This window comes from Cyprinodon variegatus, unplaced genomic scaffold (assembly GCF_000732505.1).
Source record: "Cyprinodon variegatus isolate N-32 unplaced genomic scaffold, C_variegatus-1.0 Scaffold1485, whole genome shotgun sequence".
NCBI lineage: Eukaryota > Metazoa > Chordata > Actinopteri > Cyprinodontiformes > Cyprinodontidae > Cyprinodon > Cyprinodon variegatus.
In genome coordinates, this window is record NW_015151938.1 from 55611 (window position 1) to 70133 (window position 14523).

Here is a 14523-nt window from a genome sequence, read left to right on the forward strand (position 1 = left end):
ATTACTGCACGCAAAATTGGATCTTGATAAATCCGGCCCAAAGACTGGTATCAGGCATTGTAGGCTAACAAAAGAAACCAAATGACCTCCATTCTAAAGGGGAGGACCCGTTTGTCTGATACAATTTGCATGTTTTCTAAGCTACAACAAGGCTTTGTTTTTGGTCCACTCTATAAAGCCTGGAACTCAACACTATTTCTGACATTTTGAATTGAAAAAGCTTCCTGGATGGGAAGAGAAACGTCTTCAAACATTCACACTGCAGGCCTTGATGCTTAATTCCGATTTTTTTTGTGAAATCCATTTTTTTTTTTTTTGCGTTGCCGTTCACATTTCCAAATATATGCGACTTGAATGTGATCTCCTGTGTGAACTGCAGTCATACAAACGCAAGTGTCCCGCATGCGCAGTAGAGGACGCAATGACATCACAGGCCAGCGTGCTCTGTGTTTACAGAAAGTAAACATGGATTGTAGCACTGGAGCACATCTAGCGATCTTTCCCAACCATAAAATCAAAATCTTTTCAAGATAAATAATGCTCCCCGCATCATCGTCCGCCATGGTTGTTGTTTTTCTTGCCTCTTCTTCATATTAAGACCCAGAATAGTGACCTTTGTCGGGTATTAATGGCGTTCAGGTCGGATGAATGCGAACTGGCCGTTCACACACAGATTGCATTTAAAATGATCGGATTTGTATCGGCCTGGGTCGCATTGGAAAAAATCGGATCTGTGTTGTTCACACAGCCATGAAAAGATCAGATCCAGGTCGCATACAGGCCAAAAAATCGGATTTGGGTCACTTTAGGCTGCAGTGTGAACGTAGCCTAAATGTAGTGGTTTGTGATTTAACTTTTTTTTTGGAATGACTATGACCTGGATAACTGAGAATCTTCACCAGAACATTAATATTAATACTTTTATTAATATAAATATTATTTTAATAAAATGAAGCTTTAGTTTGAATATTTATGCGTTTATTTTCTTCTGAGTTCTCAGTAACAGTGTTGTTCTCCTGTTCTTTCTGAAAGATGGAAATGCAACCCCTTCACTTCCTGGTGGGCGTGGCCTCCAGCTGCTGGGCAGGTTGTCATTGGTTGGACAGTCGGAGCTGGAGGAAGTCAGCGGTCTGCCAAACGGACACCACTCCTCCGACCATCTTCCTCTTCTCGCCCGCTTTCGGCTGCACTGCTGATGTTTGTGGACGCGGTCCGTCACATGGTGCCAGCAGAACCACAGAGGGGAAATTTAGTTCTATTTTATTTTATTTTATTTGAGGAATTGAAATCTGGCAGCTGGAAATGAAGGAGGAATTAAATTAGAAGTAACCCCAAGAAAGAAAAATGGTTGACTAAGAGTGTTCAATAATTTTAAAAAGTTTTATTTTAACATCTGAAAGATCATAAAAATTATACAGAAGATGTAAAAAAAAAGCTTATTGCTGCAGATGGCAGCTAATACTGTATATTTAATGTGGGATTTGCACAAAGAATCTGCGACGGGAAGTTAAATTAAGAGCTTATTTAGAGATTTGAACATGTTTGGACAAGATCAACCCTAAAACTCTTTAAATTAAGATTTTAAATCTTAGTTTAAAAGCAGCAATAAAGCAGCATCAGATTCCACGTCTCTTTTTCTTACAGCTCTGGACAGCATGTCAACATGTTTAGATTAATAAACATCAACTTTTCTATTAATTAGCCTTTTTTTCTCTTTCTTAAATTTGATATTTGGTTTATTATTCAATAATTCCTACCAGCCAGCATGGAGATGCTTAATGTTTAGGGTCTGGTTTTATTCCAGGATTTTATTTTATTTAACAGATGATTCATAAACGAGTTTTAAACAGGTTTGCTGCTGATGAATAACAGGAATTATTCAGGGGAAAGTTTGTGCTTGAAGAGCTTTATGTGCCAAAACTAAGAAAATCACATTTTTCATTGTTTTATTGGTTTGAATTATTTTTATCCCCCGAAAAAAAGGAAATTCTGCATGTCTGTGTTTAGAAAATTGGAATAAATGTTAAAGTTCCATTTATGTAAGGGTTAAATTTATTCTATTTTAATGCTGTTCTTCATCAGTGAAGGAATATAAACTACAGATTGTTTGGACCATGTGTATTTTTCTACTCCTTTGTTTGCCTTTGTGGGGAAGTTTACAGTTTGTACATAAATAAATTTGTATTTTTACACCCGGCTGCTGTTTATTTGGTTGGATGGTTTGGTAGGATCGCTGTTTTCTCATCACACGCTGACCCGTCTGGTTTTTCCAGAGGAAACATTTATTAAATATATATATCTTTAAATATCTTCAACTCAGAAACTTCATAAGAACGAATCAAAGTAATATGTTGAAGCCTGCCATCGCAACTTTAGAAAGAAAGTTAACAAAGGACAGTTTGAAGAAAGGTTTAACAGAGTTTTATAACTTAATGATGTTACAAATTTTAGAAGGATCTCATAATAGACTTAAGGCTTGGAAAGAAGATTTATTGATTGTGTTTAACAGAGGAAGATTGACAGACAGCATGTAAATTGGTAACCTGACTCCGTCAGATGGATTTGCTCCGCATATCCATCTAGAAACCATCGGTTGAAGTAATTTTGGGAAGGGGCGAAAATACTGGTTAGCTGATTGGCCTATGTTGGTGATAGACGGGCCAAATAAACCAATCACATCAACGAAGCATATGACGTACTAACAGAGCGACGACGAAAACACAACCACAAGCCAGGCTACTCTTGCTGAAACCAGTCGGGAGAAGAGCAAAAACATCTTTTCCTAAACGCTAGTTTCATCGGCTGAAGCCGCCATGTTCTTTAGACTGAACGGTCGCGCTTCTCGTTGCGTCACACCTCAACCCGCCTCAAAGCCAACGCTGATTGGACGTTCGTTTGGTGAACGGCTCCAAATTTTCTTTAACGGAGAGTCTCCAGACTGATTTGCGAGTGAAATCTTGAAAGCTCGCGAGATCAGGATGGTCTCACGAGACAAATCTAATTTTTGAGCCAAGGTTGTTTGTGTTTGGATTATTCCTTGAAAAACATACTTACACAAAAAATGAACGAGTGTTTATAAACTTAAGTTTGCTTATGGCGAAGAAATGTATATATTTGGAAAAAGGCTCACAGACCGAGAATAGCAGATGTTCTCTGTCCTCCCTCTGGAAAAAATCATGTCTATATTAAAGGACCAAAGATAATTTATTGGAGGACAAATACTGTCAAATTTAATTGTCATTATAAGAGGCTAAGCATGAACAGTGATCAGTCACATTGGAGTAAATGTGTGAGGCAATTTGTTGTATTTTATTTTGACTTGAACAGTAACGTAAATATTGCTGCACTGGAAAAACAATCTAGAACTAAGTAAAATGTCCTTATATTAAGTATATTTACCCTTAATTTGAGTTTGTAAATGAGCTAGTTTGCCAATAGAATGATTATTTTTACTCTTAAAATAAGATAATTAGATAATATACACTTTAAATAAGACAATGCGGCTGTGTTTTCTTATTTTAAGTGTAAATTGTCTCGTTCCATTGGGAAGATGTCTCTTTTACCTCCTCAATCCAAGAACAAATGCACTTATTTTAAGAAAAAAATTACTTATCTAGATTTCAATTTTTTTCCAGTGTGTGATTACATTCTGTATATTGTTCAAGGTGTTTGTTTAAATTGCTAAAATTTGAATAAATATATTTTGCTGATGAAACATTGCAACTTAATGAATCTTATGAAGAACAAAAATGATGACTAAATGTATTTTTAAAGCTAAGTTCTAAAATCTATCAATCACGTTCCGTCCTTTACTAACTTTAGACCCACTTTCTTCTTTTCTGTGACTTAAACAGCTCAGATTTGGATCCTCTTTCCTTTTAATTATATATTTTGATTCTCTGCAGCCTATATTAAATAAATTATTTAGCTTTTAAATATTTATTTTCTGTGAAATAGTTTAACCTGAACTGAGACTTTTTCCTGTATCCTGACCTTCTAGGGAATCATGTTTGTCATTGATGTTTTTGCTGCTATTTGGTTTAATTAAACCACAGAGTGAGAGACTTTTCTTCATCCTGCTTGAGACGAATGTTTGCATGTTTTCCATCGGTGATGCTGCCTTCTCAGCTCTCATTCCTATTGGTATTCAGTCCATCGCTCTGCAGCACTGCAGCAAAACCATCAGCTGCATCTATGCAGCTTTAAATAACTGCTTATTAAACACAAGCTGGTTTCTAAATATTTTGCCTGCATATGTCAGTGGAACTGTTATGTCTTTCCTGGAATATTTCAGGGTTTTAATTCCAGTACTTTCCCTACTGTTGAATGCTTCTTTATTCTCACTAAATGGATATCTGACTTTAACTTGATTATATGATTTTTACAGTAATCACATTTGGCCTGAATATTTTACTGCAGAAATGTCTGCACAGAGATGAAAACAATCTGTTCACACTTTTTAGTTGCTTACATAATGGCCACTAGATGGCAGCAAAGGGCTTACTTGTTCAAATTGATATTTTAAATATGTTCAGTAAATTAAAAAATAGAAAATAGCTAAAATATGCAGAAGAAAAGTTTAAGGAGAAATAAAGGGATTCTAAAAATTATAAATATTATTCTTTATAACCAATGTAAAACCATGCATTTTCTTTAAAATAAAAAAGTTAAATAAATGGGATAGATTGAAATAAAATGGGATAAAAACAAGTAAACAAAAAATACAAGAAAAACATCACACAACTACACACATAAGAGTAATTTAGAGCCACCAATGAACTTAACAGTGATGTTTTTTGAAGTATCCTAAGCTGGGGATTGAAACCTGCAGCTTTGCTACAGATTTCCAGTCCTCCCTGAAAAAAGTGACGTCACACTCAGGCAGCTGACAGGCAGCTAGGTAAAACTCCCCTTCCTCTAAATCCTTAAACTGGAGCAGAGATGAGAATTAAAGGATTACTTGTAAAAATCTGCGGCGTCCATGAGCCTCCATGGAACTCGCTCACATCTGCAGTTTGACATAAGCTGATTATATTATCAGAAGCCAGGACATCATGCAGCGTTTTTAGACTGAAAATTCCCCCCATTTGTTCAACAAAGGTTTGCTGCTTCAAATAAAACATGTAGATATATTTTATGGAGGACTTTCCTCCCAAAATAAGATGGTTTGGATCCATTTGTGGCTTTTAAGCTTTTTATGATCACATAATATTATTTACAAGGCAAATGGGGAACATATATATAATCAGTGTTTACATCAAATATTAACCTTTACAACAAACAAATGTCAAAAAATCCTACAGGTTAAAACTCTTTTCAGATCTGCGGGGATCCTGCGTGGAGGAAAGGTCACTCCTGATGATTCTCTCTGCAGTTTGGATCTTTAGTTAAACTCCACAGAGATACATAAACAGATTGAATGATTGTGGCGTAGAAAGTAATCAGCTTTGGTAGAGCGTTGAGTTCCTGCAGGACCTCCTAACTCTCCCTAGGAACCATGAGGTCAACAGTACAAAAAAACAATCCAGGGTAGGAAAGGAACCTTGGACTGTTTTGCTGAATCCTAATCAGATTAGGACTACAGCCTTCTGGAGAAAAGAACTACAAATAGGAATGTTAGCGAACAGCTAAAGCTCTCCATTACAAAACCCAAAACAGTCACAGATACATGTGAAGAAACTCCATGAGGTGGGCTCTGTCAATACATCCTGTTATGCAAAGGATTATGGGAAACTGTATAGCTCCTATACAGCTGATAGGAATGTCAGCTTTCTGCGCTAAATGATAGGAAGCATCCTGCTTCCTTTTCCTACATCCTTCCTTACTGACATCACTTTCACTTTATCCTTTACTTCTTTATATTTCTCTGAATCTGCCACAGAGACGTTCAACTTGTTGATTAATCCTCGTCTCTCATTCAACCAGACTGCAGGTCTGTCATCTAAAATCCTCAGCAGGTGAGAGAACACAGCTGCAGGGAATCCCACTTTTTCCTTCCACTAAACTAAAAAAAGATTCTCGGCAGCTTCTTTAAAAATGATATTTTGTGTTTTCAGGGTCAAATCTGTTCATAAGCCTTTATAGGGCAAGTAAGCATTTATGATCACTTGCATAACCCTTAAAAACTGAGTCCCCCCATCCCTCAGAGAGGTCTAGAAGCAGAAGATCTATGACAACCATTCAGCAAAGATATTGCATCTTATTTTGGTATTTGGGACTGCTCAGTGGAACAGTGGGTAGCACTGCTGCCTTGCAGCAAGAAGGTTCTGGGTTTGATTCCCTGCCTGGGGTCTTTCTGCATGGAGTTTGCATGTTCTCCCTGAGCATGCATCGGTTCTCTCCGGGTACTCTGGCTTCCTCCCACTGTCCAAAATCTCGATTGTTTGGTAATTAATTGTGACCCCATATTTGCATAAAGCGTGTCAGAAAATGGATTTTGGTATCTGACCAATTAGATGAGCCCTTGAATGATATATTTCCTACTGTAAATTAAGTTGGGAAAAAAAGTTAAAAAGGTAAAAAGCTGAACGAAAAGTTAAAAGGGTAAGGTTAAAAGTAAATAAGCGAAGTAAGTAAGTTTCTGTATCATCATTAAGGTTACATTATAACCTTTAAGGTTATAATGTAACAAAAAATGTGTTTCTTTCACTCTGAGATTTTTTTTAAATTAATTTCTTATAGAGGCACTTTTGTTATTTTTCTTAATGGGCAAGTTGGCGTTTTTTATTTCGTTGACACAATGTTTTGCCATCAAAATATCCATATTTTTTGAATGTTACAAAGGTAATTGTCATGGTCTTGGTTCTGTTGTTCTTTACTTTGCTCCTTGTTTTCTAGTTTTATTGGTTTAATTCCAGTTTTGTTGTAATTTCTAGATTTATGTTAGTTCTCATGTTTTTTCTGTTGCCCTCTTGTGTGTGTGTATGCTCCTTTCCCCTTGACTCTCTCGTCGTCTCCTCTCACACCTGCTCCTTGTCAGCTCGTTAGCCCTCCCTTTGTCTCTGTCAGCTATATATGCTCTCCCTCCTTGTTGGTTCATTGTTGTTGCTGTCCTCCCATGCTGTTGTCCACCTACCTCGTCTCTCCCCGGCTCTTTGTGTTTTGGTTTCCCCAAATGTCTCCTTAGTTCTGGTTTGCTTTTGATTATTAGTTGGATTTTTGCATTCCTACCTTTGTTTACCATTTTGCCGCATTAAACTGCTAAAAATCTCCTCAGCCTCTCTGCCTCTGCATTTGGGTCCTCTAAACCGCAACCAAACCCTGACAGTAATAATGTGCTGTAATGGATTCAAATAAAACTCTTGTCTTGATGTTTTGATTTTCGAAGTATTTCACTTAGCTCCATATAAAGGGTTAAATGTGTAACATATCAATAATGAAGCATTTTTTTATTTAGTTTTTTTTTTTTTTAAATCTTATATAAACATTGGTCATTTCCAAGATAAACTACAACTTTGTATTATCACCAAGACATCCAAACTAATGCTATAAATAAAAGCATAATTTAATGAGTTTCATTTTTATTTTGTCCTTGTAGTTTGGAGAGATGCAGGTTGAGAAGTTCAGGCAGATATTTTATTAACTCCATAAAGAATCTAAGAAAGTTTAACGAATCATTTTCAAATTAAATTTTCTAAAACTTCTGACAAAAAGAGCAACACCAGCTGAAAAACATAGATTTCTTTTTTATTAAAACAACACATGCTGCTACAGTCGTGGATAAAAACTGCTGATGTAACAGTAGGAGAGTAACAATGATAAATCACCAGGTTTCACATTTTAGCTCATTTATCTCCACAGAATAAAAAACAAAAACAAAAATAACAGCAGAGGTAACTCAGGAAAAACAGGCAGAAATCTAGAAAGATTTTCATTCGGCCGAACTTCAGCTGTGTTTGATTATATCTAGAAACCGTTGGAATACTGTTAGGGTGAGAGGTTTATTTCTACACACACATGCAAACGTCTGGAACTGGAAGGCTGCTTCTCCTCTCCTTCTCTGCAGCACCGTCTCCACAATCAGGCAAGAAGCAGAAGTTGATGGATTTCAGAGCAAATTCAAAGTCAAAAAAACAAACTAATCAACTAAATAACAGCAATACTTGGAGTAAACATGGAAACTTTTTTTTTTTGCACCTTTAAAAAAGTCAACTTGATCCTTTAATTTAACGCAAACTGCTGAGGCACTAATAAAGCTGTTTATTCATTGTCCTCCGATCTAACACTAAAAGCATCTGGATATGATGGAGTTTGACTCGATTAATAACGATTCTTTAATTACGTGCAGCTGTGCACCTTTAGAAGAAGCAGCCTGGTTTGGTCAAAGGATCTCATGTTTTACAGCTTATAGAAGTTATGCAACCGTATATTATAATAAAACATGGGTGGGGGGGGGGTCAGTCCATTGGAACAGCAGGAGCCGAGTCGGTTTCAGCACTTTAAAACAAATCAAAGGCTTCATATGAAACGATCGCTGCAACAGCAGAGAGTTTCATATCTAACAAATGTTTCATTCAAAATCAGAGTACAATCAAAACAAACATCGTAATGAAACAGACTTTTGAGTCAAACAAAACATTCAGAGGAACTTTGATGTATAAACTTTGTTCTGTTGGTTCCTCCTGAAAAGTAAAAAAAAAGTAAAACTTTCTAACGACATATTTTCCATGTGCTTCTGGATTCTAACAAACGTAATGTTTAAAAAAAAAAAAAAAAAGTCCCGACAGACAAACTTCAGTCCAAACGGGATGATTTAGAGCCGCTGGTTTCGATTCTGGTCCAAACATCAGAGATATGTTAAAGTTTCTCAGCTGCTAACAGCACCGCGGATCTGCTGATCACAGTTTGTGTTCAGGAGAATCTTTCTGGAAGCTTCCTGCTTTCGGAGAAGCTGCGGAGATGCAGGAACCACAAAGACTCGGAGTGGAAGACGGAGATTTCAGCCTTTTTTTTTGTTGGTTTTCTTTCTGCAAACTCAGCTTGTGCATAGCTCAGTGTTACACAAACAGCTACCTTTAAATGGCGACTAAACGCACTGATTCTGATGGAAAAATGTTACAATCAAATGATGCAAACATAAAGCAGACTGTATGTGATCATGTGTGAATATGAGGATAGAAAAAAGGCTTTAGAAAATAAAACCCTGGAAATTCAAATTAGAGAGAAAAGAAATCTGAATTTCATGTAGTTTGTAAAAAAAAAAAGGAATCAAATACAAATAAAAATCATATTTCCGTTATAAATATCAGCAAAGTCAAGAGAAAAACTAAGTGCATCCTGGTATGGAGGGAATTTTGTTCCAGTATTGCTGGAAAGAAAGAAAATGTTTTATAATTTAAAATTGGTTAAAAAAAAATTTATTCCAGAAAATAACTTTGATTATAACTTTTCTGTTTTCTAACATTTCTTTTTCATATTTTCTTTCCTTTTTTCCAATTATTATTTTTTTCCATACAGATTTAATCTTTTACATTTTAGATTGAGTTTTAGAAATGTAATCAAGCTTAAAGTAAAGAAAAATGCGATTAGGAAAACTCAGTCTGAAAAAAAATTAGAAAAAAAAGAATATATAAAATTTTAAAATAGTAAAGTAAAAAAAAAGCTCAAAATGGAAAGAAATTATTGAAAAATAAAATCTAAGAAAAAGCATAAATATCACCCAAAACTTTATTTTTAAGAAGTTATTCAAAGTTTTCATTTCTAGAGTACATTTTACATCTTTTATTTTCAAAATAATTTCCAAAATTCCCTCCATACTTTTTCTACCAGCCTGATTTAAAAGCTGCCAGGAGCTTCTAATGAAACAAAGCTGAACATCAGCCCCTTTAAAAGCTGCAGTCTGTAGCTTTAACTCAACACTAAAGCAGAAAGTCATCAACAACGACCTCAGAAAAATACTTATCTGTCCGGAAACTTATTTAGGACTTTGGAAAAGTCTTTAATTTAACAATATTACCGAGAAGTGTAGCGTCTCTAAGAAACCAGCATCTAATTTTAAATGCTAAGAGAACCAAGAGCTCCTTGGATTTAAATCTGAAAGGCCGAAGCCTTTTTCATCTAAAAACAAAATGGCTGAAGGGCTTTCAGTTAGCAAGAATCATCGTTCAGATCAGACCAAAACAGGAATAATTGGCCATAAAGTTCAAGTTCACCGACATGCATGGAGAGAAAACTAAACAGCCCAGCAGATAACACCAAGCACGGTGTTGGCGGGGTGAAGATCAGGGCATGTTGAGCCAACAGTGGCTCATAAAGATGAACCTGATCTGCTGAAAGTGTTTCTATAAGCTGGTAGTTTAAGTTAACTTAGTTTTTCCCAAGACTTTCCTGACAAAGAGCTGCTGGTTAAAGTCACACAGGAGGCGTTTGAGAGGAAAAATACAGAGATTTTCCATGTTTGGTGTAAAATAATACAGAAAAACATTTGATTACAGGTTTCCTTATCTGCTGATGAAAGGCAGAAGAATCCAAACAGCCAACATCCTCCTTCCAGAGGATCTAAACCTGTAATGATCTTTAAATTGAAACAGAAGGGATACGGTTCCATGTGTTCTAAATGGGCGAGTTAAAAAGGCGCTGACCCTTACGCCCTAATAAGGCTTTAATTAAAGACGTGTCACTTCCTGTTTCTCTGCAGCAGATTCCTTCTATATCCCAGCAGTCTGTGGGTTTGCTGCTGCTGTTATTTGTTTTCTGCAGCATTAGTCAGGATGTCTGAGAGGATTTTATCCACTTTTGACTCACATGAAGAACTTTTAAAGGTCTGAGGATGTAAACATGTTGGGGTTGAACATAGAAAGCTTGTTTTTTTTTTCCTTATTTTTGCAGGAGGTGAAGATGAAACCCTCTGTGCTCTGATGCTATCGTCCCTCTTTTCTTCTTCCTCCTCCTATTTTGTTCTAGATTGCCTTTGCAGTTGTTCCGATGCGGCCTGAGCCGCATCATCTGGACCGCCGTTCGCTCAGAGCAGCTTTGGATTTCCTCATCTGACCGCTTCATCTCTGAGCTTTGCTAAATCTTTACATTTTTGGTCGTTCTGCTGAAGCAATAGTTTAAATCTGATAACAAATCATCCATCATGGTGGAAAACTCACAGGAAGCTTTAGGAACTTGTGAAATCCAGGAAAAAGAAATTAGTTTTTTTATAGTGTTGAGTGAGCCTTGAACACCTCCCCTTTAAGAAGTGACTAAGTGTGGTTAGAATCCTATAATCGGTGTAACTGTGCTGTTTGCACCAGGTTACTTCCACCTGGTGGCAGTTATAGACCCTTGGCTGAGAAAAGGATGGATGGGGGGGTGGGGGCATCAGATGCGGATCTGGTAACCGTCGCTGAGGGTGCTGAGCTCCAGAGGTTTCCTCTCCACTGAGGCTGGCCTGAAAGGAAACCAGACGAAGCAGATTAACTCCAGCTGTTTGTTGAAGTGATGCTAAATGACCTGAAACTGTTCAGCTGATAAACCCTTTTCTTAACTCTACTTATTGAGAAGAACTTCTGGTAACTTGAGAAGGAGAGACAGCAGCAGAATTTATGCCCCGCCCTTCTCTGACTGAGAATAGGTGGGAGCGTCTCCCAACCTTCAGACAACGGACTCCAGGTGAAGATGTTCAGTCACAGAGCAGCAATGAGCTCTGTGAGGGTGAAAACACTGCAGGGAAGTTTGCTCCAAGGAGAAGTAGGCGGTAAGAGCCACAAATTGTTTGGAGCGTGGAACGATTATAGATTAACTTCATGTTTCCAAGTTTGAAGATGTTTCGCTTCCCATCCAGGAAGCTTTTTCAATTCAAAATGTCAGAAATAGCGTTGAGTTTGTGGTTTTATAGAGTGGACCAAAAACAAAGCTTGTTGTGGCTTAGAAAACATGCAAATTAAAGGTATACTATGCAACTGGTGTTGATTTTCCAGCGAGGCTCCCCCCAGAGGGCGAAAGTAAAAGTGCGCTGTCGTAAATATGCTCAGCTGTTCTCCTGGTTTCTCCGTCAAGTCAAGCCAGGCGCGGTTGTTTTGAGCTTAGCAGACAGGCGAACGGAACGAATCACCATGTCTACTGCGGTAAGTCGGTAAGTGACTATTTTGTTGCAATTTTCGAGTTTGAAAATTTAGCATGTTTTCATACATTATTTGTTATGCATGTGTCTAAATAACAAAGATTGTAGTTAGCCAAGTTGGAGTTTCCCATACATTTATCCGACTGTCGGATGACATGGGCTTTCACTGTTTTCTCACTGGTTCCGCCATGATAACTGCACAATTATCGCCAATGCGCTAGCAACGAGCATGCCTTTCACTGGGGGCGTGTAGCAGTTCTCGCCGTAAAGCAAGACCGACTCCCGCGATGCACGAGACTTCTGAGCCTGTGGGTGCGGGCCGAGGGCTCCTGCAATTGCAAGTACGGTATTTCCCCTACAGACCACCAGGGCGGCCGAGAAAACCTTTGTTCGACCTGAAATGACTCATTTAATCATCCAAAACGTTATGGAACACATTAATTAACTGAAAAATGTTGCATAGTATGCCTTTAAACCGGACGAACGGGTCTACCCCTTAGGAATAGAGATTGTTTGGGTTCTTTGTTAGCATGCAATACCTGATACCTCTCTATGTCTCTGAAATTGGGCCGTTAGAGGGAATTGCTGGCCTGGCTGAACAGGCGAGGTCTTCTGTTCCCCTGTAAGGTGGTGGGAGGTGCAATGATAGTGGGAAGGAATCAACCTGAGTCCACCCCCTCTGTTTAAGGTTGGTTTTTCTTTTTTAACATAGATGGCTTCCTTCACGCCCCTCTCAAACCACCTGTCTTCATTGTCCTAAATGTGAACATTCTGGTCCTCAAAAGAATGTCCTTTGTCCATAAGGTGCAGATATACCACAGGTTGCTCTTCTGTGGTGGGCCATTCGTCTGTGGAGAGGTGGTTTGGTTTCTCCAATAAAAAGATCAGATCATTACTTACTGCATTGCGAAAACAAGGCTTTGTTTTTGGTCCACTCTATAAAACCAGGAACTCAACGCTATTTCTGACATTTTGAATTTAAAAAGCTTCCTGGAGGGGAAGAGAAACGTCTTCAAATTTGGAAACAAAATCCAGTGGATTGTTGTTGTTTTTTTACCTTTTTTGGAATGACTGACCTGGATGACTGAGAATCTTTACAAGTTATATAATGTTTAAAATGAAAAAGTAAATAAATACTGGAATGTAAAAATGATCAATGTCAAAGAGCCTCTTTGATTCTCTGGTCCTCCAGTCTAACATCCTCCTTTTCTCTCTCTGCCTCCATCTCAGATTCTCTCCAGTCGTTCTGGTTCAAAGGAACTTCTAAAAACAGTTTGAGGTTTACAGAAATTGGATTTCTCAGTCTCCTCTTTTAATCTCTAACAATCGTTGTGCTCCTAATGAGTCGCTGTGAAATGCATGAACTCTGACTGAAGCTGTTGTTGAAGATGTTTCCCAGAAGCTGATGAAGAGCGCTCAGCTGTTCCAGCCTGCAGCATGATAACATTGAGGCTGCTGGAGTGGCAACATATTGTTAAGTAAGTGCTCTGTTGATAACACTAATGGCTTTTTAAGTATCACTTTTTAGTGGTTTAAAGTGTTAATGTGCTGCAGCACAGGACTGCAGTGGGAGGAGAGTTTAACTGCTCCCTGCAGGAGGTGGAAGCGGATTCGTGTGGCGTTTGCACATGTTGGAACATCTGATCCAATTAAAAAAAGTTTAAAACGTCAGTTTTCAGACTTTTACCAGACTGAATGTGCAGCTCAGCTCTGCCTTTTTTTCCAGGATTTTTTTTATTGTTTCATAAATTGGAAATGTAAACATGTTTTTATCCTCCTGTAGAAGTTTGAAAGAAAATAAATCTTTGATTATTCTATTTAAAGGCAGGAAGGGTGACTCTTCTTAATAGTTACTTTGAGGCGTTTTCTTGCTTTGGTTTAGTTGGAACAAGGTCAAGGTTACATTACATCATCAAAGCTGTAATAATCAACAAAAAGTATAAAGTGAATTTGGTTGATTGCTGGTTGGCTTTATCGATCTCACAGAGGAGAAATGTTCTCGTTATATCAGCCCAAATAGTCAAAGAAGAAGATTCTGCCAAAGGAAGAAAAAAGGTGCATGGGATATATACAGTTTAAACATCGCGTCCACATATGACAGCTTCGTTTTGTTTTTTATCGTAGGATCATTATACAGGGTTATTGCACCGTGTGTTTACATGTGTATTTATTGGATGGATATCTATCTATCTATAGTTATTGCACTGGGTATCAAATAGTAAATTGCACATTATACATTACACAAGTTATTGCCGTTGTACTGTCGCACTGTATTGTATTTTTTCCATTATATTTTAAAGAACATGTTTTATAAAAGGAATAGGGGTGGAAATCACATCCATCATAGCAATTCTAATCAGTATCGAATTCCTGACCCAACGATTCGATTATTTTCGATACTCAAGAATACACCACGATACGATTCGATTAATCTTTTTTTTATTTATTTATTTTTTTTTTTTTTTACACCTTACAGG

At 37.5% G+C, this 14523-nt stretch overlaps 2 protein-coding genes across 5 annotated transcripts in view; one reads left to right on the forward strand and one right to left on the reverse strand.

The window, feature by feature from the left end:
- Positions 1-2163, forward strand: part of LOC107103595 (protein angel homolog 2-like) — an 18566-nt gene extending 16403 nt beyond the window's left edge. For all 3 annotated transcript variants that reach the window (XM_015403366.1, XM_015403365.1, XM_015403364.1), the window contains exon 9: positions 1033-2163. In XM_015403366.1, the coding sequence (XP_015258852.1) occupies positions 1033-1196 (164 nt within the window). In that variant the 3' untranslated portion in view covers positions 1197-2163. The remainder of the gene's footprint in view (positions 1-1032) is intronic.
- A 7466-nt stretch (positions 2164-9629) lies between these two features.
- The window catches only part of vash2 (vasohibin 2), a 42431-nt gene continuing 37537 nt past the window's right edge, over positions 9630-14523 (reverse strand). For both annotated transcript variants that reach the window (XM_015403371.1, XM_015403372.1), the window contains exon 9: positions 9630-11374. In XM_015403371.1, coding sequence (XP_015258857.1) covers positions 11305-11374 — 70 coding nt within the window. In that variant the 3' untranslated portion in view covers positions 9630-11304. The remainder of the gene's footprint in view (positions 11375-14523) is intronic.